The 24,268-nt window shown below is 32.8% G+C and overlaps 2 protein-coding genes across 3 annotated transcripts; one reads left to right on the top strand and one right to left on the bottom strand.

Moving 5' to 3' along the window:
• Nucleotides 1–476: 476 nt before the first annotated feature.
• LOC134690553 (biogenesis of lysosome-related organelles complex 1 subunit 5-like) lies at nt 477–4,861 on the top strand. The gene is made up of 5 exons (XM_063550511.1): nt 477–546; nt 1,579–1,661; nt 2,538–2,667; nt 3,854–3,906; nt 4,646–4,861. Exons 1-5 carry the CDS (start codon nt 522–524, stop codon nt 4,823–4,825), a joined length of 471 nt encoding a protein of 156 aa, XP_063406581.1. The 5' UTR covers nt 477–521; the 3' UTR covers nt 4,826–4,861.
• A 4,411-nt stretch (nt 4,862–9,272) lies between these two features.
• LOC134690552 (uncharacterized) lies at nt 9,273–22,299 on the bottom strand. 2 transcript variants are annotated; one of them, XM_063550509.1, is made up of 5 exons: nt 22,110–22,299; nt 13,075–13,135; nt 11,505–11,648; nt 10,339–10,569; nt 9,273–9,637 (listed from the first exon to the last, which is right to left on the bottom strand). In XM_063550509.1, the coding sequence occupies exons 2-5, from the start codon at nt 13,100–13,102 to the stop codon at nt 9,603–9,605; spliced, it is 438 nt and encodes a 145-aa protein (XP_063406579.1). In that variant the 5' UTR covers nt 13,103–13,135; nt 22,110–22,299; the 3' UTR covers nt 9,273–9,602. The 2 variants fall into 2 exon arrangements, with proteins under 2 accessions (XP_063406579.1, XP_063406580.1); XM_063550510.1 differs by lacking the exon at nt 22,110–22,299 and adding an exon at nt 19,297–19,317.
• Between the last annotated feature and the right edge of the window lie 1,969 nt (nt 22,300–24,268).

Below are 24,268 nucleotides of genomic sequence, written 5' to 3'. Positions count from 1 at the left end.
ATTCCTAAACTTCTATTTTTATCTCAATGAAAACTGCAAAATAGCAAAAGTTTAACCCTATATAACTCGCTATTTTGCCGGAGCCGGTAGAATAGCCACTGCCTAACAAAAATTCATATATATTTGAACCTCTATTTCCTCTATCTAAGGTTGAGTCTATTTGTAAAGGTTTTAATTAAAAAAAAAAAGTATAGTTCTTAAATAGTAAAGTGATTTTTTTTTTTTATTTAAATCTTATTATAAAAATACCACATTTCAACTCTTATTAAAAATCAACAACCACGTGGTGGCGCACACATATATAATATTATCTTAAAGTTGACTAGAGCGCAGCAGTGCATCGCTTTTTAGAAAGCTCAAACTTGTTTAATCAATGTTTATCTATTTCCGGATAAAATCCGATTACGGTTTAAGACTCAAAAAGGATCATACAAGCGTTTGAAAAAGGCTACTTTTATTCTTATTGTAAAGAAATATTTGACGTTGATACAACAAAAAGTGGGCGGGGCTTTCTCTAAAACATGATTGACCAAACAATTTTTAAAGGTAACTTTATCTGTTTTTGTCTTATTGAGATCGTGTTACATGTTTGCCTTTTTGAACATTTGTTTACCAGTGAGTGGGAAACCTTACGTTGAGACTTTATTGAAGAGGGACAGTCAAACTCGTAAATCGAAAATAAACTGAAAACACCATGGTTAGAAATGAAAATTACAAGCAATAGTACACATGCCACTACATCGAAATCTAAAGAATAAGCAACATGAACCCCACCAAAGACTAGGGGTGATCTCATTTGCTCTGGAAGGGTAAGCAGATCCTGAAACACATGTGGCACCCATCCTGTTGCTCATGTTATAACAAATCCGGTAAAATTCTAATTCAGTAGGTCACATTTATGAAAGGAAAGGGGATTTTAGTTACAATGTAAGGAACATATTATCCAGTATCATCTGTGAAAATGGTTAAAATTACTTACAATTACAATAATTGACAATGGCTCATACAACTAGTTTACAAATAGTAATGATCATGATGATGCAGCAATTAAACAATACTACATGTACATAGAATACCAATAGGCATATTTGGAACAATGAAATGTGCAGTTATAAATATATCAATATATATAGGTTAATTTATAAGAATACACTACTGACCATGCTGACATAAGTATATTGTATGTTATCATGTTATAGCTTCAAAATGTTCATATTACTCATTTATAAGGACATTTTTCCTTAATTCAAATGTTTAATTAATAAAAGATGATATTAATCTAAGTGTTTTTCTAGACTTGCTATTAAGTATTCTAATGCAACAATGTTTGTAACGTTCATTTTGATTTGATAACGTCACTTTCTTACATGGCATCAATTGACAATGGATGTTATAAATTTTTTGCCTCAATAATTTCTACAGGCATATCATGCCCACAAACTAAAATTTATGTCAAAAGTTTATTGTGAACATTGGATAACTTGTTTCAAATTATAATTTGATAAATGATTCCTGAATTTGATATAAAAAAATGCAATATTATTGTATTAATGAATGTTTTTCATAATTGAACCATAGATGTGAATGAGATCCATGCAAGGTTATTGGACCACAGACCAGTGTTACAAGGGCATATCAACCACTTTGTACAAGAATTTGAGGTGAGTATGTTTTAGAATCCTGTTCATCACAGATCAGATCTCAAGGGAGTTACTACCATGACTACTGTAAATTCAGAAATGAATGTGAGATTTTTATTAATTATTGAGAATAATGATGGGTGAGTTTAGCAATGATAGGAACTCACATTCAAACAACTGAAAAATATAAACCTAGGCTAGGATGAAATTTAAAAAAAAAGCAGGATAGGAGTTTTGAGTTTAAAAAGAAAAGGAAGGATGAGCTACTTCATAAAAAGTGTCATGATGAAAATTTATGTATAAAAAAAAAGGGTATGTAATTAAAGTAACAAAAAAAGGCAGGACCAAATAGAGTAAATAATAAATATTTAGAAAGAACAGAGACTACATGGCCAACATTTTTTAGTCTAGCCCTGTGAGACTCTCCTTTAAAGGCTTAGAAGACACCAATAACCTAAGGCAGCAACCATTTGATTTTCAGGGGGGGCTATGTTTTTTTTGGGAAAAAAAAGTTTGTTTTCAATTTTTGGTGAACAAAAATAATTTGTTTTGAACCCTGAGAAAAAAAAATTGTTTGTTTCACCCTCAGCTGCCACTATATTTAATGCTAAAATTGAAAAAAAAAGTTTGTTTTCGGTTTGTCGCCAAAAAAATAGATTGTTCTTCACCGAAGGCGAAAAAAAAAGTTTGCACAGAAAAAAAAACCATAGCCCCCCCCCAGAAAAATGGTTGCTGCCTAATTAGTTCTGAACTATTGTCAGGATCTGGACAACATGGACAATATATATATACATTTATTAGGGATCTTTCAATGACTGCCCACATCTTAATCTGTAAAATAGTAAAAGTGTAATATCCGACTCAGATGAGTTATCTATTTTATTTTGCTTTTTTTAGGATAAAAGACAAAACAGGGAACCAGAGAGGTTAGAAAAAGTTTTAGACAATGTTAAAGAAATGAACGAGAAACTGATCCCGGAGAGTCTAAAAGCTATGCAGGTCTTTTTACCTGATGTTTCTGCCAAAGGTATGGCAAACAACAAAATTGTATCTTTTACAAAGGAAAATAATGTTAGAGCAGGAAAAAATCTATAAATTTTTTTTAAAAAAATCAACAGTTGGTGTCATACTTTTTTCAGGCAGGTAGGTATGGTAGGCAAAATGAAACAATTTGAATTAAATATTCTGCCTTACTTCACAAAAATTTTGCAATCTCATTAACTTTTACCATTAATTAGTAATTTTTTATTTACCAATAAAATTGAGAATGGAAATGGGGAATGTGCCAAAGAGACAACAACCCGACCATAGAGCAGACAACAGCAGAAGGTCACCAACAGGTCTTCAATGCAAAGAAAAATGTGTCCTTCAGCTGGCCCCTAAACAAATATATACTAGTTCAGTGATAATGAACGCCATACTAAACTCCAAATTGTGCACAAGAAACTAAAAGTTAAAATAATACAAGACTAACAAAGGCCTAGAGGCTACATTATTTTCTAAATTATCAAGGTGTTCAGTATGTATAGTGGGTAGCATTCAAAATTGTAGAAATCATATGTATTCAAAATAAACATGCTTATATTTTGATAGTTATATTTCTCTTAGCCATTTTTTAATGCATGTACAATGATGTAAGGGATGATAATTAACTTGAAATGGAGAATGAAGTGTCAAAGAGATAACAGCCAAATGCCACCAATAGGTCTTCAATGCAGAAAGAAAATCCCACACCCAGATCTGGGCCTCAGCTGGCCCCTAAATAAAAATGTGTACTATTTAAGATTTGTGGCAGTCATTCCGGAGTTATGGGACTTTGACATATCATACACTAACTTGAAATAAAATAGGGAGATGTGGTGTGATGGCAATAAGACAACTATCTATCCATTAACTGATCCAGAGGGGGGATTTGGTTTGGGGGGTTGGAACGCTGGGGATTTGGTTCCGGGGGTTGGAACCCCCCCTTTTTTTGGACAATCAATGCATTTGAAAGGGAGCATATAGTTGGAACCCCCTTTTTAAAATGGCTGGATCTGCCCCTGCTATTAGAGTTCAAATGAAAAAGGTATAAGCAATTCACATATTATTTAGGTCCCCATACAGCCTTCAAATATGAGGGGAAAAAACATGACATTTACATATAGATAGATTTAAAGTCTGGTTTTTCTAAATGAAATATATAGTTGTAATCTTTCTTTTTTTTATTTCAGTAAAAGTTGCAACAGAAATGTGCAGAAAAATAGAAGATGGTGAAATACTTGAGGTAAACTAGTTTCTAACCTCTATATCATTCTTAAGTTGTCTGGTGGAGAGGTTTCTCATTGGCAAGCATATCTTTCTATTTTAATACCAAATATGGGAGATAACTCTACTTGAACAGATTATTTCCTACCTTGTGGTGTATTAAAAAGTAACTATCAAACTAAGTAAAAACAAAACAATCAATGATCCCTTCAAAGATTCACTTACCATTTGAATAAATGTGAAATTAGTAGATATACTTTATTTACCATAACTCTAAATGTTGGTAATGTTATTAATACATTTACTTATAGCGATTTGATATACAGCAATATACTGTTAGAGTTCTTGGAGTACACACATGACACATGAAACTTTGCACAGTGAAACAAGGAATTTTAACTTAGATAATAAGATGCCCAATCCACACTATTTTTTTCTATGTTCAATGGACTGTGAAAATGGGGTAAAAACAATAATTTGCATTAAAATGTACTAAATTACAAGTTGATTGGACTTCGACTTCATCAAAACCTATTTCAACCAAATATTTTAACCTGAAGTGGTACAGACGGACGGACGGACGGACAGATGAACAGACAGATTAACAAACGAACTGACGCACAGACCAGAAAACATAATGCCCATAAATGGGTCTTAAAATTATAATTAAAAAGCTATCAACCTGCTTAGTAACACACTCAGAATTGTAAATATACCTTTTTTTGCAAAATCCAATGTGATATTTTTATTCATTGTAGAATAAACAGCTGTTACAGAACAGAGCCTCAAGGAAAGAGAGATGGGATGAGTTTCTAAAGAAACAGTATCATAGCTGTGATGAGATTGATACAGACTTTAATCAGCAAGCGGAACGTCTCAAAACACATTATGAAGACTTAGAGGATAAGTTAGGATACTCATCCATGGCAAGCGCATGACACAAACAGATATTTGTTCATTATTATATTGTTAGTTTATTATTAAAATTAAAATGTTGAATATTTTTAAACACTATGTTGTGTGACATTTTACAGATGCTGATATATGAGGGTCTTTCATTTCCATATTCTTTGTTTTTTTATAGATAAAGATAAGAAGATGTGGCATGAGTGCCAATGAGACAACTCTCCACCCAAGTCACAATTTGTAAAGGTAAACCATTGTAGGTCAAAGTATGGTCTTCAACAAGGAGAATACTGTTATATATATCTTTGACACATTCCCCATTTCCATTCTTAATTTTATTGATTACCTCCCTTACACTGCTTGACAATGATGTATTAAGAAATGATGATTGTCCTGAGATGATTAGCTGTAAAAAAAAAATTAAGGTACTATAATTAATTAATATTAATATTAACCATGACTATGGCATTTTATATTTTTATATTTTAGGATGTATTTAAATGAGTAGTTATTGTTGCAAACTCCTTCATAAATTTGAATTGAGATTATTTTTGGAAGAAAGCAGAGGTAAAATAAATTGGAAGGGGGGTACAATTATTTCAATTCAGATTTCCGAAATTAAAAAGAAAATTTCTTCAACAAAATTTTTAAGGAGGGGATTGATATTCAACAGCATAGTGTATTGCAAAAGCAAAAAAAAAAAATTTATGTTCATTAGAACACATTCATTCTGTGTCAAAAACCTATGCTGTGTCAGAAACCTATGCTGTGTCAACTATTTAGTCACAATCCAAATTCAGAGCTAAATCCAGCTTGAATGTTATGTCAATACTTTCCCCAACTGTTCAGGGTTTGACCTCTGCGGTCGTATAAAGCTGCGCCCAATGGAACATCCGGTTCTCTTTTATCATGTTTATATATATATATATTATGTATCTCTATTCTGTAAGCTCTAAGGCAGCAACCATTTGATTTTCGGGGGAGGGGGGGGGGGGCTATGTTTTTTTTTCTGGACAATTTATTTTTTGCGACAAGTTGAAAACATTTTTTTTCTTTCAATTTTAGCATTACATATAGTGGCAGCTGAGGGTGAAACAAACACATTTTTTTTTATCAGAATCAAACAACAAATTATTTTTTTCTCTCCAAAAACTGGAAACAAACTTTTTTCCAAAAAAAACCATAGTATACAATTGTATTATATGTCTCTGTATTATATGTCTCTGATTTGGTGTATGAAATGATTGCATGGTGTTCCTGTCCAACTGACAGGTGTGATCTGACCGTGACCTATTTTTTCATGTTTTTTTGGTCAAAGTTAAGTTTTTGAGGTTTATCTTTTTTTCTAAAAGTATATGCAACATGTCAACTATATTTGGTGTATGGAAATATTTTGTTTACGTTTTTATACGACCGCAAATTTTGAAAAAAATTTCGTCGTATATTGCTATCACGTTATCGTCGTCGTCGTCGTCGTCGTCATCGTCCGAATACTTTTAGTTTTCGCACTCTAACTTTAGTAAAAGTGAATAGAAATCTATGAAATTTTAACACAAGGTTTATGACCATAAAAGGAAGGCTGGTATTGATTTTGGGAGTTTTGGTCCCAACATTTTAGGAATTAGGGGCCAAAAAGGGCCCAAATAAGCATTTTCTTGGTTTTCGCACTATAACTTTAGTTTAAGTTAATAGAAATCTATGAAATTTTGACACAAAGTTTATGACCACAAAAGAAAGGTTGGGATTGATTTTGGGAGTTTTGGTTTCAACAGTTTAGGAATTAGGGGCCAAAAAAGGGCCCAAATAAGCATTATTCTTGGTTTTCCCACAATAACTTTAGTTAAAGTAAATTGAAATCAATGAAATTTAAACACAATGTTTATGACCACAAAAGGAAGGTTGGTATTGATTTTGGGAGTTTCGGTCCTAACAGTTTAGGAATTAGGGGCCAAAAAGGGACCCAAATAAGCATTTTTCTTGGTTTTCGCACCATAGCGTTAGTATAAGTAAAAAGAAATCTATGAAATTTAAACACAAGGTTTTTGACTATGAAAGGAAGGTTGGTATTAATTTTTGGAGTTTTGGTCCCAACAGTTAAGGAAAAAGGGGCCCAAAGGGTCCAAAATTAAACTTTGTTTGATTTCATCAAAATTGAATAATTGGGGTTCTTTAATATGCCGAATCTAACTGTGTAAGTAGATTCTTAATTTTTGGTCTCGTTTTCAAATTGGTCTACATTAAGGTCCAAAGGGTCCAAAATTAAACTTAGTTTGATTTGAACAAAAATTGAAACCTTGGGGTTCTTTGATATGCTGAATCTAAAAATATACTTAGATTTTTGATTATTGGCCCAGTTTTCAAGTTGGCCCAAATCGAGGTCCAAAATTAAACATTGTTTGATTTCATCAAAAATTGAATAATTGGGGTTCTTTGATATGCCAAATCTAACTGTGTATGTAGATTTTTAATTTTTGGTCCAGTTTTAAAATTGGTCTAAATTAAAGTGCAAAGGGTCCAAAATTAAACTAAGTTTGATTTTAACAAAAATTAAATTCTTGGGCCTCTTTGATATGCTGAATCTAAACATGTACTTAGATTTTTGATTATGGGCCCAGTTTTCAAGTTGGTCCTAATCAGGATCTAAAATTATTATATTAAGTATTGTGCAATAGCAAGTCTTTTCAATTGCACAGTATTGTGCAATGGCAAGAAATATCTAATTTCACAATATTGTGAAATAGCAATTTTTTTTTTATTTAAGAGTTATCTTTCTTTGTCCAGTATAGTAAGCAAGAAATATCTGCAAGAATTTTTTTTAATTGGAGTTATCTTTCTTTGTCCAGAATCAACTTAAATCTTTGTTATATACAATATACAATGTATATTCACTTTTTACTACCAACTGATAAATTTAAATAATCTTTACCATTCAGTGATAACAAGCAGTTTTTTTACATCTTAATATTTTATGATGTATTTAAATGAGTAGTAATTGTTGCAAACTCCATTAGAATATTTTAATTGAAATTAGTTTTGGAATAAGGGAAAGGGGGATGTGATTAAAAAATTGGGTTCAATTTTTCTCATTTGAAATTTCATAAATAAAAAGAAAATTTCTTCAAACATTTTTTTGAGAGGATTAATATTCAACAGCATAGTGAATTGCTCTAAGAGAAAACAAAAATTTTAAGTTCATTTGAATACATTCATTCTGTGTCAGAAACCTATGCTGTGTCAACTATTTAATCACAATCCAAATTTAGAGCAGAATCCAGCTTGAATGTTGTGTCCATACTTGCCCCAACCGTTCAGGGTTCAACCTCTGCGGTCGTATAAAGCTACGCCCTGCGGAGCATCTGGTTGTGTTTTGCGGTCTGTTTTTCTTAAACTATAAGCAATAGGTCAACTATATTTGTTGTATGGAGGTATTGTGAGCTGTAAATGTCTGCCTGGTATGGTAATCCGACCTTGACCTCATTTTCAAGGTTCATTGGTCAATGTTTAGATTTCTTGGTTGGTTAAGTCTATTTCTTAGAAAGCCTAAGCAATAGGTCAACTATATTAAGTGTATTGATGAGTGTAAGATGCACATGTATTTCTCGTTTTCTTGGATTATGTTAAGTTTATGTGACAGTTGTAGTAAAGCTTTATATTTAGGACTATCAACATAATATCAATGATTAGTAAAGAATGCGAGACATTTCAGCGTGCGCACTGTTGTTCTTTTTTTTTGTATCTGATTTTCAAGCATTATAAGCAATAGGTCAACTATATAGTGTATGGAATGATTGTTAAGTGTACATGTCTGTTTAGCTAAAAGATACTGCATTCTAGTAGTCTGTTGTTATTTATGTATTATTGTCATTTTATTTATTTCCTTTTGTTACATCTTCTGACATCGGACTCGGACTTCTCTTGAACTGAATTTTAATGTGCGTATTGTTATGCGTTCACTTTCTACATAGGCTAGAGGTATAGGGGGAGGGTTGAGATCTCACATGATAACATGTTTAACCCCGCCGCAATTTTGCGCCTGTCCCAAGTCAGGAGCCTCTGGCCTTTGTTAGTCTTGTATGATTTTTAATTTTAGTTTCTTGTGTATAATTTGGAGTTTAGTATGACGTCCATTATCACTGTACTAGTATACATATTTTTTAAGGGGCAAGCTGAAGGACACCTACGGGTGCGGGAGTTTCTCGCTAAATTGAAGACCCATTGGTGGCCTTCGGCTGTTGTCTGCTCTATGCTCGGCTTGTTGTCGCTTTGACACATTCCCCATTTCATTTCTCAATTTTATTCTGGTAAAAAGTTTCATTATTCAAAATATTGACCCTTTACATTTCTTGCAGTCTTTCTATTTGAATTACACAGTAGTCAGATGGCTTTTTTATGCATGGTCAGTTCAACAGTAAAAAAAAGATATTTTATGGCAATACTATTTATTATTCTAGTCTCCATGACCTAATAGAACAATGAAATAACATAATATTCAGAATACTTTTAAACCTTTGCTATAAAATGATGATACGTGTGTTCAGTTTATACAATCTTGATGCAACTTTGGACTCACCAGTTTTAAAAATGGTGAGTCCATACGTATTTTCTTGAGTCCAGGACTCATGAACTCACCTAATTGAGAATCATGGACCATATATGTAGTTAATGAAGTAAGAAGTTGAGAAATGCTTTTATACAAAATCATACACGTTTACGCTCTCATGCATACAATATATCAAACCCACCCAACATATGACCATGCCGATTAGAAATTGAATACATGCACCACTATCTAGTCGAATTCATACACCACTATCCATCATGTCCTCTGTAAACATTCAAAAATTCTGAAAAGAAAACAAAACATATTGTAATACTGACAGACACGAAAACCAGGCATATGACCATTTTAAGATATGACAACAACTGGAAAAGTTAACAAATGAGTGTCGGCCAAATCTACAGTACCTCAAACAGACTCTGTTTAGTACCAACATGACGGCTGTCAGTCACACGAATATTGCTTTGCAATTCGGTTAGACATTTGTTTTCTTTTTGTCTGCTTAGATGTGTCAAGCAATGAATTAGAATTTTGAGCCACTAAGTCTATTACACAAGTTATAAAGTTATAAACAGGAATTTGATCAAGGTACATTTCTTGAAGAATTAGGAAACAGTCGGATCGGTTCGGGTCATAACAACAAAAATGTAATGCAGTCATTAACAATAATCGAAATAAATCCCAAAGCTAACCAAAGAGGACAATACATTCAACACTAACTGGTTGTTCAAATACTATCGTATGTATCGGGAAGGATGTTAGTGTGTTCAATTAATATATATATATATATATTGGATTCAGATTTCAGATTGATGCTGTTTTGTCATAATGACCAATATACACTTATTGGAATTTCAAGCTAAAAATATATATAGAAACAATTAAAAGCATTGTATTTGGGCCTTCATGAAAATACACTTTTACCTTGTGAGTGTAACAAAAATAACGCAAGGTAGCATACGTGGTAAATAGTATCTGAAAACCTACCTTCAAACGACATTTTCCCATCATTATCAGTGTCAGCTTCTTCCATAAGTTCTTTGGCTTCCGCTTTTGATACTTTTAATGAAGATACTATTTCCGGAACTGTCACTTTGCCGTCACCGTCCACGTCCATAGATTGGAATATTTTTCGTGCTGCGTTAACTTCTTCTGTATCTCCTTGAATAAAGGTTGTAATCATCCTCTCAAATTCAGGATAATTTATATAACCATCACCTAGAATGTATCAGCATACACATTTTATTCATGACTTTGATTTTTGTTTGCTTATTTGAAATCTTGTGAACCTGCAAGTTAGTTACTACATGTCACTGTATTGTCTTCAACAATGAGCAAAACCGATATTATACACCGAACTATACTTGAAAAGACCCCGAGAAAACAAATGTAAAACTTCTAAAATGAAAATATTAACAGCCTGATTTATTTACAACGTTAGTAGATATAAGAAGATGTGGTATATAAGTGCCAATGAGACAACTCTCCATCCAAATAACAATTTATAAATGTAAACCATTATAGGTCAATGTATGGCCTTCAACACGGAGCCTCGGCTTACACCGATCCATAAGCTATAAAGGGTCCCAAAATTACTAGTGTAAAACCATTCAAACGGGAAAACCAATGGTCTAATCTATATAAAAAACGAGAAACACGTATGAATTGTAGAAAAATATATTGTAAACTCTGTATACTATACTTTGACAGATTTGACGACAAAACCGACAACTCTACCCACAAGCATTTGTTTCTATCCATACGAAGGTCGACTATCCATATAAGTTAGTCGACCTTCGTATGGATAGAAACAAGTGCCTGTGACTCGACCCCCTTCCTCCGGCACAAAAAATAAAATGAAATAAAATAAATTGTGGTAGTCTCAGGTGCCACACGGAAGGGAAGGCAAATCTGCTTTACGTGTATTACACTTCATATTGCTCATGGAAAATACGAATTCGTAGATCGATTTTGGAAGTCTAATTCTGTTACGTTACAATTGAGGAATTTTTTTCTCTCTAACATTGAATATTTCAATAATGTACATAACCCTTATATTTCAATTCGGAACTGGTGGTCGCTCGCGAGGACATGTACAGTAACCGGTAGAGGGCGCAAATTTCTCGAGTTATAAAAAGAGTTTTATACTGTACCGTTATCATCCAGCTCCCCCATCATCTGTTTTATCTGATCCATGCTGAACTCTATTCCTATACGTTTAGAAGCTCTCCTGACCTCTGCTACAGAGACACGGCCATCACCATTCTCATCCATAGCACGATATGTCTTTTTTATAGCTTTAAAAATCAAAACGTTGAAATTAATATATGTTAGAAAAGGTAAGGGAATAGTTCTTTGTTTCAGAATATAATGCATATCGTCTTGAGTTTTTTTTAAACGTACATCAAATAGCTTTGATTGGTTAACATCGTTCTCGAAAAGACACAATTATCATTGAAAAAAAGTAATTTGTATTATGATGTCACGTGACACACAATGCCACATGCTATATTACCCCAAGTCGATAGATTCTGAGACGGAAAAGATAGCAGCAGCATTTTATAGATTATCAAATACATGTTTCTCTAATAGGATTCTTTGGTTGGTTTAGGTTTGCCTAACGCCCATGCAGTGGCAAATATTTCATGCATGTTTAGGACTTAATCATCCGGCAAGAAGGCGGAAAATTTGCACTGTAATTAGGGAAAACATATGTAACGATCTCAGAGTTACTTAAGTCTTTTTATTGTGATATTGAAGCATCAAACTTCTTTTTTACAATTTGTTCAAAGTGTTGCTATAGATTATGAAAACTTAAGATAAACTGCAAACTTGGATTTTTAAAACGATGTATAATATAAGATCAAGATTTTAAACATAGCCCAAAAGCTAGAAGATATGTGTAGTTAAATTGTGTCATTTTATCAATTTGAAGGAGTTAATTGTCAATTAGACAGCAACTAAACAACAACAGAAACATAACGATATATAAATATCACGACATTCAACATAATTTCTATTATGTGTAACAATCAGTCTAAATCAGTTGCGAGTGCAATAAAACAAATTTACGATCAACATTCTGACAACATTCTCATTTTAATTTAAACTTAACACAATTGTAAGATTTTTTAAAATTAAGCTACCTTTCGATTTGAAAAGATAAGTGATTATTCATTTATATATGAGTAACTTGAACCAGAATTCAGTCTAATATGTACATGTGTTCTTGCGTTTGCTTCAGTTAAATTACAATCGCCCTTGCAAGTTTTGATGGGGTTCGTGTTCGTCAGTCTTCAGTTTTCTATGTTGAATTGTGTGTAGTATTGTTTGTTTGTCTGTCTGTCTGTATTTTTCTTTTTAGGCATGGCGTTGTCAGTTTATTTCGACTTATGAGTTTGAATGTCCCTTTGATATCATTTGCCTCTCTATTTCAAACATTACGCTATTGGTTGGATTGTTCAAAGTTCCAAGTGAGAGGTTTAGCTAGCTATAAAATTGGGTTCAACCCACTATTTTCTACATAAGAAATTCATGTACCAATGTCAAAATATGACCATTGTTATTCATTCGTTTGATGTGTTTGAGCTTTTGATTTTGCCATTTGATTACGGACTTTCCTTTTCTTTTATGAATTTCCCTCGGAGTTCAGTTTTTTTGTGATTTTACTTTTGAAAAATAAAATGTCATGAGCAAATAAATATCATGGCAACTGCAACCTACCATCACGTGCCTCTTTCGGTAATTCCATCGAACTGATGTTTGGTCCTACAGGAACACAATACTGTAACAAAAATGATAATATACAAGGTCAATTTAAATAAACTCATGAATATGCAGATACATGTACTAATTAGCAAAATAAGCATACAGATTCTCATTATTATATTGCACTGAATTAAATAATAATGAAACTTACATTGAACTTAGTAATAATCTAGATAGCTTATCCCTTTTCGGTTCCTTTTTTGTTATTGTTGTATTTGTTGTACTATAATACCACTGTCCTTGTTAAGGGGTCAACTATTTGGGGTTGGGTTTTTTTTGTTAGGGGGATGCTAGATGATTAAAGAAGTGAATATTTAGGCCAGGCTTGTAAGAAAAGGAGAATGTCCGTCGGCAGAAAAAAATACATAATGTTTATTTTTAAATCCAACAAATTGCAGGAAAAAAATTGTGTTCATTTGGGAAATAATCACATAAATATAAAACTTGGTTAAAATTTAAAATTTAAGATTATAATTTGTCTGGACATCACAAAAATTCACTTCAATATTCACTTTTTTAACATCACCCCGTTTATATAATTATTACAAGAACACATAGGCGAGTGACTTTAACCATAAAATAAAATTTTTAATGCACCTACCTAACACACGGCTAAATTATATATCATTTTAAAGCTACACATCTGTACTATCTGTTTTTCCCGGTCGTAAAAAAATCGTACGGTGCAATTTCCGTCAAATCGAGATCAAAGGCCAATGACGAATAAGTGCATATTTTTGAAGATTTCAGCCTCATTGCATTATATGACTTTTATATACTTAATTCACATATGCAAACAATTTAAACTTTTAACAGAGCGATTAACAGTCATTATTCAAATGCATTTTTTAATATTTAAAGCGTGTTTTTGACAGAGCGCACATGTTTCCTAAAATCGAGTAAAAGTTAACAAAATGTGTGAAAACCCAATTTTTTCTTTCTGTTGCAACTGCTAATCACTTTAAACTAAGTAATACCCTGTAATGACTATCAAAGAAGTTTTTGACATCAAAACATTTCCTAAAAGTATGCTTACTTCTAATCAAACAGCAAATCATAACAACTCATACAGTTGCCCAAAATACCGCCATCTGCGAAAACACTGCTTATAAGAAATTCTTCCTATTTAAACATTGTATGTGGTCAATATAAGATTTAATAAACAAATTCTTAAGAATCTGAAAAATTTAGAGTAAAAAAATATGTGCGCGAATAATCTTATTGCTTGAAATAAAGGGGGTGAAACTAAGAGAATTGCAATCTGCATTGTAACTACCATGTAATAAACATATTTTGACTTTTCTAATTGTTTGATTTGTAGCTTCATTAAAAATATTGATGTAGTGAAAAGACCATTTTATTTATTTTATGTGAATTGAAAATTTCGACCAAAATAAATAAAAATAAATTGATGAAAATTGAAATTTCAAAGAATTTAAAAAAACTAGTAAACACATTATAAAACTGGATTTCTTGATTGCTTGAATTGCGTTGTTCATTGTTTACATGTATTAATTCATAAAATAAGAATTATTTTGAAGAAAAAATATCCATTTATACGCAAAGGTTCTAGTTACAACTAGACTTCCTGAATAGCTTGATACGAGGATGTCTTCATGCAAGAGTTTCTGATGACGACTGAAAAGAAGCTTTCATTATCTTGAAACTTCACTTTCCACTATATAGATGATGTCATCTCACTAAAGAGCGCAAAATTTGTGACAATGTTGGACTTGTACTTTCTTTTGAAATTGGAAATAAAAGACTCCATAGAAATAGTTTACTCCATCACGTATCTTTGAATCGATGATGAGGATTGGTTGAGAAAAAGTGAGAAATGTGCATAAAACAACCCATAAAACCACCCCTTACTACAAAATTATAAACTTCTCATTTCCATCTAACAACATTATAGCAACGCCTGCATATCTATACTACTAAAGGAGGAGACCGCATCTCCTCTGAAATAAAGACAACTTTAGTATACCGCTATTCCAATCTATTAGATTGCCGCTATTCAATAGTGATCAATCGATTTACTAGTAACTGAAATAAATCCGGGTCACAAAACTAGGAAAACGCATCAACTATAAGAGGAACACAACGATATAACAGAAACACTGAACGTCTACGAAAAACCACACGCCATCATACAAAGAAACAGAGTATTCGATAACAACTGTCATATGCCTGATTTGGTACAGGACATTTGAAGAAAAATGGTGGTTTAAACATGGTTCTAAAACAGAGTTCAAATGCAAAGTTGAAATCAGCCCTTTAAAAAATTCATGGACGCCACTACGAGTTGGTTGACAATTATGAGATATCTGTTTCGCCAGATGACGACTGATAAGTTCCATCGACGTAACCAAATCGCCGTCATCTCTGCCGTGAATGACACCAACCGAATAAGGCTTGGCACCGAGTTGGGATATACATGAGCCACAAGATGGATAAAAGAGAGCAGTGGTGTAGTGGGTAGTGCATCGAACTACTAACACAAAGGTTTCTGGTTCGATTCCCGTTCCGTGATGAAAATTTCAGGGACTGAATTTTCGGCTCTACTAGACACCATTTGTGAGTATGGTCTTAAGGAAACAATGAAAGTCCATCGGAAGGGGACGATAAATGGCTGACCCGTGTAAAGAGAGAGCCATATCTCTTGCACGTCAAACACACGTTTGTAGATTTCGAAAAAGAGCAGACTAATGCCGCTACAAGGAAGCATTTGCTCACGCAAAGTGGAAAGAGATTAATTTAAGTTGCAAAATTTGTTTCCAAATCCACTATAAATAAATATGTTTAAACTAAGACGGTTGTCACATGTGGAACATAATCTGCCTACCCTTTGGGAGCCCTTAGTTCACTCAAAATATTTTGGTGAGATTGTGTTACTCAATCTGTAGCTTTATATGTTGTGTTTTGTATACTGTTGCTTGTCTTGTTCGTTTGTTTCCCGGCTTTGTCAGCTCGTTTTTAATTATGGGTTTGTATATTCACGTAGTAAAAGGTTTTAAAATGATAGATCAGTGTAGCTAAATGTATCATGATAACGATTTGGTTCTATATATATATATCACCGTGAGCAAATTAAGTTACTTAGTATTTTCGCGGATATTTGTCTTATTGCGTTTATCTTCTTCACTTTACTGTGAGGTGATTTTTGGCCGATCTTCATTACTGCAACTTAATGTCTTTAAAGTAAAAAAAATACCAAAGGGACAATCAACATCTAAAACCATGATAAGAATCAAATAAAGTTAATTAAAACCATGAACAAAATAAAGTTAAAGTCCAAGAGACGAACAACAGTCCACAAAACACAGCACACCAAGAAACGATCACTCCTAAAACAGCGAATGATCTTATAAGGTAAAGAAGGGTATTTAACTTTCTCATTTTGTTATTATACACTGCTTATAGTGTTTTACATCCACAATGACATGCTTATGTATTTAAAAAGCGCATGTAGAAATTTCTCAAAGCATCTTTTAGTCAAATAATTAAAGCGAATAAACTTCTAAACACATTTAATATGATTTAATTTAACACGATTTTAAACTAAATAAGAAACAGCCGCATTTTATTTAGTTCGTTTACATCACGCTCTAGACAACCAAGTGTTTCTAACCAAGGTTACTTATTTCAATGTTGCCAACGATTTAGTAGCAAAGTCATGTTTGCATTTAAACATAATTACAAAAAGTAAAAAAGTTTGACTCAGTAAAAAACAGTTTAACCTCAATTACCTCGCATATAGTATGTTCTAACTTTAAATATCCCTTCTTTTATTATGAAATCTCATTCTCCTCCCTGATATTCTCAATTAGCGATGTGCTATTTTAACATAAATTAACAAAATGGTCGCTATTTGAAGATGGTAGATTTTTGGGCAACTGCAAACACTTCAATAGAAGGCTGTTACATGAACAAAAATAAATAATAACATCTTAAAATTACAAAACAAATATTCCTTGACCTAAATATATACATTTGTCTATTTTTTAGCATACAAATATCGATTCCCAAAGCTATATTTTACTTTTTGAAAATTATTTCATTTTTTTTAGGATTTGTGATAAATTTCAATTTTCGGGAAATTTTGCGCATCGAATTTCTACTTTTTTTGTTTGATTTGGAAATTATGTATCATGTTCCATAAAGTTCATATGATCTTTTGAAAAATTTTAGGGTACAAGAATAAGAAAATAGAGTTTTATTTGATAATCGTAAAAATTGGATTTTTTTTTTCATGACCTTTGACCTTGATTTAACAGAAAATGCACCGTACGATTTTTTTACGACCGGGCAAAACAGAAAGTACAGATTATCAGCTTTCGAATGATATATAATACAGCCGTGTGTTAGGTGGGTGCATTAAAGTCGTTAACTAAGCGTCTTTTTGAAATAAGTCACTCGCCTAACACCCGAGAAATCGCGGGCATTCAGAGCGTATTTGAAAGGATGTAAAGTGTTGTAGGAAGAATTTTGTAAAAGATTTAATGACTTGAGAATTTCAGGAAAAGTATCAAATAGGTACTTGGTGACAGGAAAATGTTTTTTTAACCCTCCTCCTTTATTTCCAAAATTCCCATTTTTTGTTTTCATTAATTTCATTATGAACATACATTTAGTGTACATGTATTATGAACATTCCAGTCAGGAGCCTGTAATTCAGTGGTTCAGTGATATTTGTTTTTCGTTCATTTTTTGTACATAAATAAGGCTGTTAGTTTTCTCATTTGAATTGTTTTACATTGTCATTTCGGGGCCATTTATATCAGACTATACATTATCGGCTTTTGCTTATTGTTGAAGGCCGTAAGGTGACCTTTGAATGTTAATTTCGGTGTCATTTTGGTCTCTTGTGGAGAGCTGTCTCATTGGTATTCATACCACATCTTCTTTTTTTTGTAAAACATTTAGAGACTTGAGAATTTCAGAAAAGGTCAAAAGTCATAGGTAATTTGGGCCAGGATAATTGTTTTTCTAGCCCGGCTCCTCCTTTTTCCACAAAAAAATCCTTTCTTTTTGTTTGTTCTCTATTAATTTTAATGACACATGAATAATTTTAGCGCTTATCTGTATATTACGAACATTCATTAAAGGGGGGTCGAGGAAGAGGCGGATTTATGGGGCCCGGCCCCCTTTTTCTGGAAAATAATTGGTTGCTTATATAGGGAATCACTGAAGCATGACCGGAGCGGGACCCTCTTAGGCAGTCAACAGACCTCTGCGTATGAACATTTCTGGATCCGCCACTGCGGAGGGGCCCTGATCCCAATATCCCGTGCTTAAAAACATGAAATCCCGAGGTTCTGAATTTATTATACAAAATAAATATCTCGACATCCCGAAATTCGAAAAAAGAAATCCCGGATCCCGAAATGGTCAATCCTGAAATTTCGATCTTAGTTCCAGACGCCCCGAAAGTGTATTTTCTTTTTACAGTCAATTCTCAGTTTAATAATTGATCCACAGCGGTCATCGATATATTATTCAGACCCTCTCTATTAAATAAACCTTGTGACTGTCGTGGAAAGTAAACTTGAACAGAAAATACACTTTATTCGTAGTATATGTATTTGTTTCAAAGTAAAAAGAAAAATGCAAACCGCTTTATTCGTAGTATATGTATTTGTTTCAATGTAACCGGAAGTCTAATCTGACTTAAAATTTCGCCCAATGACGGAAACATATCCGGACGTCTTTTTCTCGTTTTTCACCCAAAATAACTCAATCTGAATAATCATATGAACGGATGACAAATGCGATTATGCTCTGTACCCATAGGACACAGAGGCATGATGATAAATTTATTGTGGAAAGAAGAGAAGCGACACCCAAAATGAGGTTTTCTCGTTTAATAGTATAGATGATGATTAATTTATTGTGGAAAGAAGAGAAGCGACACCCAAAATGAGGTCTTCTCGTTTAATAGTATAGATATATTAGGCATAGTTATATACAGGGTGTTGCAAGATTCTTGAAAAAGGGGAGAGGTAAAATGAAAGAAGTAGACTTGCAATTTAATTAGTCGTGCGATTTATGATAAAAATGGATGTTTTCGAATAAAAGGGGGACAACGCCATTTAGTAACCCGCCCCACCCCTCTGACTCGACCAATCTGCCACTGATATAAATGATACAAACGGTCATAGCAAAAATGTACTATACCTTTTATTTAGATAATCCAAATTGTAAGTGTTAAATTTCTCACTGTTCAGAAGATCAAACAATCAAGAGAGAGCTGTTATAAGATTATTTCAGAAAAGTAATAATCCGTGCAGACAAAACCAATAAGTGTACAATCCGTACTTAACATACAGGTTTTAATTGATTATTTCAAAGTCTGTTTTCAAAAAGGGTCCGACTCAGTTAAAAAATAAAAATAAAACTATTAAGAAACAAATCGCTTCATTCAGGCATTATATTGTTTGGTTAAATGATTGTGACATTAAAATTTTGTTTCGATATGTTTAACCCCGCGACATGCTATAATTTCCTGTCTCAAGTCTAGAGGGTTCATTTATTTATTTTGGTATCAGTGGTTTTCGTTTGTTGCTGTATATCATAATTGCTTATCGTTTAGTAAATTTTACATAAAATTTGCCGTAAGTTCAGCCTGAATTCCAGAAAAAAATAATTATCATAAATCATTATTTTGTTGCGGATCGCGAAAAATTGGTCATCAATGTCCGAGCTCCGATAGTTGTAATCCCGAATACCCACAAAAAATGTCCTTCTGCCTCTCACTTTTATGGAACTTAAATGCATTAGGCAAAGACGGATTGTCAATTAAGTCGTAAATAAGAATATTTGTAATCTGTCATCCAATACGGGACAGCACAGATTAAAATGAATTATTAAACAAAATACAAAAACACACTACTTTCCAGTATGTTCTTTTTAAAAGGACACGATTTGGTGGTGTTACATCTTACAAAGTCAATCCAAATCATTTTAAAATGAATTCTTCTGTGCTAGGGATCGTCTAACACATTCAGTGCAGCGGGAGTTTTTTTTTATATCTATGTTGAAGGCTACACTGTTACTCTAAGATGATACATTAAAAAAATATCATTCACCTGTAATTTTGTCTGTACACAATCGGCGCAAATGGAGAAAAATAATCGGCGATATCGGTGGAAGTGCAGATCGGCGAAAAGCAAAACGCCGAAAAGACGCTTTCTTTAAAAGCAGGGTATTTTTTTTATTAATACGGTCAACTTAACATTGGATTTTACGGTCAGCTTAAACAGAGGGTATCGAGTTTAAATCCTTATTTATTTAACAGTCAGATATAATTCCATCGAAACACACAAATGTAGTACTATATATACGAAGTCTATTTAGTGTAAAAATATTTATATTTCTACATAAAAGAATTATTAACATTGGATTTTACGGTCAGCTTAAACAGAGGGTATCGAGTTTAAATCCTTATTTATTTAACAGTCAGATATAATTCCATCGAAACACACAAATGTAGTACTATATATACGAAGTCTATTTAGTGTAAAAATATTTATATTTCTACATAAAAGAATTAAGAAATAATATTTTACTTTTGTTTTGTCCAGAGGCGGATTTAGAGGGGGGGGAGGGGGCCCTTTTTTGGGAAAAAATTGGTTGCTTATATATAGAATCACTGAAGCGTGACTGGAGCGGGCCCCCTCTTAGGTCAGTCGATCAGTGGGCCCCCACTTATGAAAATCTGGATCCGCCACTGTTGTCTAACATTTTTAGTTGACTTTAAAAAAAAATATGAAATTGAAACAGGAAACGATTTAGAACTAATATCAATACGTCATTGCAGTATTATATTATATTAGTATGACTTGAGTAACACCAAAAGATCCTTTGATGTGCTTTCATGCTTTATTTTTGTTATTTTATTCAAAGATCATATGACGTTAAAATGTATAGCTTGCTCTACAATAAAAAAAAATACTCTCAAAAGTATTTTAGTCAAACTGATAGGTTTTTTTTTCTATATCAAATTATATATATATATAGTAACGATCCTTTATTACAATTAAGAAGTGGCAGTTGGATTTGGTCTAGCTTGTCATAATACAACAACAATCAAAACCAAAGAGTAAACAAAGACTAAAAAAACCAAAGGACATTTACATCATCAGTTATTAATAATAAATAAGAAACAAGACGAACTCCACTACAAACCGGGAGTGAAATCAGGTGCTCCTGAAGGGTAAGCATTTCCTGTACCGTATACGGCACCCGTCGTGTTATTTCTTTGTTCAGTTCGGTAATGATGATTCATACGATTCTTTTGAGAAATCCTGCGTGAGCATATACATTTTGTAATACATAAGAAGATGTGGTATGATCGTCAATAAGACATTATCCACAAGAGTTAAATAAGGTGGTGGTAAGCAATAATAGATCAGCGAAGCCTTCAACAACGTGAAAAACCCATACCGGATATATAAGGCCCGACATGAAAAACTTGAAACAGTTCTAACGAGAAAACAGTTGCAATCTCTTTAAAAAGCTTCCAATCAACATGACAATTGACAATTTTGGAAATACGAGAAGACTGACGATATAAGTTGTTTATACGTAATATATAATTGGCCTTTGTGCCAACTGTTATGGTTACTGTAGTTTATTGGGTCGTTTGAAGTTCAAGCAAATGTGATACCGATACCATAGGTAGATACAGTATTTATAATAAAGAGGAAGTATATATATACCTCTGACAAAAATTCCAGCCGACTGTGAAGCACTTATTCCTAACTTGGTAAAGGCATTTTCCGAGAAAAAAATGCAGGCTTGACTTCGGGAAAGTTCGGAGAGCTGATAACCTTGCTTTGGAACTTGAATGTGTGCATGTGTTTATTTGTTCCGAGTAGTATCGATCTCGTATTGCATGTTATTCTAAACTCTTCTGATCTTTACATACCATTCAAATCTGAAATAAAATTTCATGAATTTAAATTGCAATGCAATCCAGTAGAACTTACCTTCAGACACTATCGTGTTTCACAGTTGTAAATAAAACAATCTTATAATTTATAATTCCTAATTTGATAACTGTTTGTGATCACCTGAACTTGGTATAAATTAAAGATTTGATGAGGTTCAGGAGTGACGTAACAAATTATGAAACCAAATAGACTGTAATAGCAAAACACACCATATACGTTCCGAGATAATAACTATTATGTTCAAGATTGACAACTTGACCCCAGTGTTTTATATATATACAAATGTTCTTTAACAAACATATGCATTCATTTATAATTGACATTATTATAGTTATTTAAATTCATAAAAATATTTTCATAAAGTATTGTTGGTTCTTTAAATGTTCATATACTGAGTGTCAGAGTAATAGCCAATTACGAATTGATAATGTTGAGGGTCTCGATGCTTGTTCCTTCATATCTGTATTTTTCTCAATATTCTTTATAATTTACAGAATGTGGGCTTACATCACTGTCCCGGATAAGTGGGTGGGTTGGCGGCGTCAAACGTTTTCCAAGCCATCTATGATGTGAACATGTCTTAAATCTGATCCTGAAATTAGTTGTTGTCATATCTATTTTGTCATAAATTAGGCCGTTAGCTTTCTCAATTGTATTGTTTCATCTGATTCAGGTAGGGCATTTTAAAGCCGACTATACAGTATTATCCATTCTCCATATTTCTATTTCATAAATTTGTCTATCCTCTTACCGACGTTGAGACAATTTAAAAAAATAAACTCACTACAGGACCAAACCAAAATCTATAAGTTTAAGAAGCACAGATAAAGTGGACAAAGAATATGAATACTTGAAAAGAGAGGCGAAAGATACCAAAGAGATATATATTCAAACCAAAAAAGTAAAAAAAAAAAACTTAACATGCAATGAAAAAAAAATCGAAAAATGACGAAAAGACATGCAACAATCTAAGAAAAAACAATATAGAAAATAAAAACTGAACAACACAAAAACCATAAAGAAACTGACGGGTTATCAAAAGCGCTTAGGTATTAATAATAGATCCTGCGCGTTTTTTGGCGTATTTAAAAAATTTAAACCTGATGCTTTCTGTTATCTATTAATCATGTGTTTCTTTGTCTAATACGTTCTCCTATTTATTTGAATTGTAGTCCTGTAATAGTAGGTTGTCATTTCAATGTAATGTTAAACATAGCCATTAAAGTGCGAGGTTTGGCATGCCACAAAACCAGGTTCAACCCACCATTTTTTCCTTTTAAAAAATGTCCTGTACCAAGTCAGGAATACGGCCATTGTTATATTATTGTTCGTTTCTGTGTGTGTTACATTTTAACGTTGCGTCGTTTGTTTTCTCTTATTTCTGAATGTAAATTCACATTGCGATAAGACGTGTCACGGTACTTGTATATCCCAAATTCATGTTTTTGATTTTGATGTTATATTTGTTATTCTTGTGTGATTTTGTCTGATGCTTGGTCCGTTTCTGTGTGTGTTACATTTTAATGTTGTGTCGTTGTTCTCCTCTTTATATTTAATGCGTTTCCCTCGGTTTTGGTTTGTTACCCCGATTTTGTTTTTTGTCCATGGATTTATGAGTTTGAACAGCGGTATACTACTGTTGCCTTTATTTAATACAGATATCCATTATCAGAGGCAAATTCAAGTGGGGGAGAGAGCCCGGGCCGCCTTAAGTTGAAAAATAAAGTTAATTATATAGGGAATCACTGAAACCTGATTAGAGCGGGCATCCTCTAAGGCAGTCAGTTGGACACCTCTTTTAAAATTTCTGATGGTTGAAGGCCGAACGATACCCCAAAGTTGCCTAAATCTACGTATACGTAGTTTTGACTCTGTTTGAAGGTTGTCTTTATACGAAACCAGTCTTCATTCTTTTTTCCACGATGATATCATAGAATGAAAACCCAAACTGAGCCACACGAATCCTGCTTTTATGCATTGTTTTAAGTTAGACATGAAAATGAAAAAACTGTCACCTGTAATAAATCAGTTGAAGCAAAATAAGACGTTCCGAATAATGAGTTTGAAATGTCCAGTAGGAAAATAATTTCTTTTATTCATTTGTTTGGAATCTCAATGCATTTTTTATTATTATTTCTCCAGCCACATAAACTGCATGATATATATCGATCTTAGTTTTAAAATCATATGATTAT

The sequence above is a fragment of the Mytilus trossulus genome, chromosome 11 (genome assembly GCF_036588685.1).
Source record: "Mytilus trossulus isolate FHL-02 chromosome 11, PNRI_Mtr1.1.1.hap1, whole genome shotgun sequence".
NCBI lineage: Eukaryota > Metazoa > Mollusca > Bivalvia > Mytilida > Mytilidae > Mytilus > Mytilus trossulus.
Note: the sequence above shows the minus strand (reverse complement) of the source record. Positions and strands in the feature narration are given on the sequence as shown.

Bases quoted from the DNA above. Each gene is read 5' to 3' on its own strand.
- LOC134690553 (XM_063550511.1), top strand. From the start codon at position 522: ATGATTGACCAAACAATTTTTAAAG. The intron at 547-1,578 runs GTAACTTTATCT...ATTGAACCATAG, and splicing joins TGACCAAACAATTTTTAAAG to ATGTGAATGAGATCCATGCA. The intron at 1,662-2,537 runs GTGAGTATGTTT...TGCTTTTTTTAG, and splicing joins ACTTTGTACAAGAATTTGAG to GATAAAAGACAAAACAGGGA.
- LOC134690552 (XM_063550509.1), bottom strand. From the start codon at position 13,102: ATGGAATTACCGAAAGAGGCACGTGATG. The intron at 11,649-13,074 runs GTAGGTTGCAGT...TGATTTTTAAAG, and splicing joins ACCGAAAGAGGCACGTGATG to CTATAAAAAAGACATATCGT. The intron at 9,638-10,338 runs GTAGGTTTTCAG...TTTTCTTTTCAG, and splicing joins TGGGAAAATGTCGTTTGAAG to AATTTTTGAATGTTTACAGA.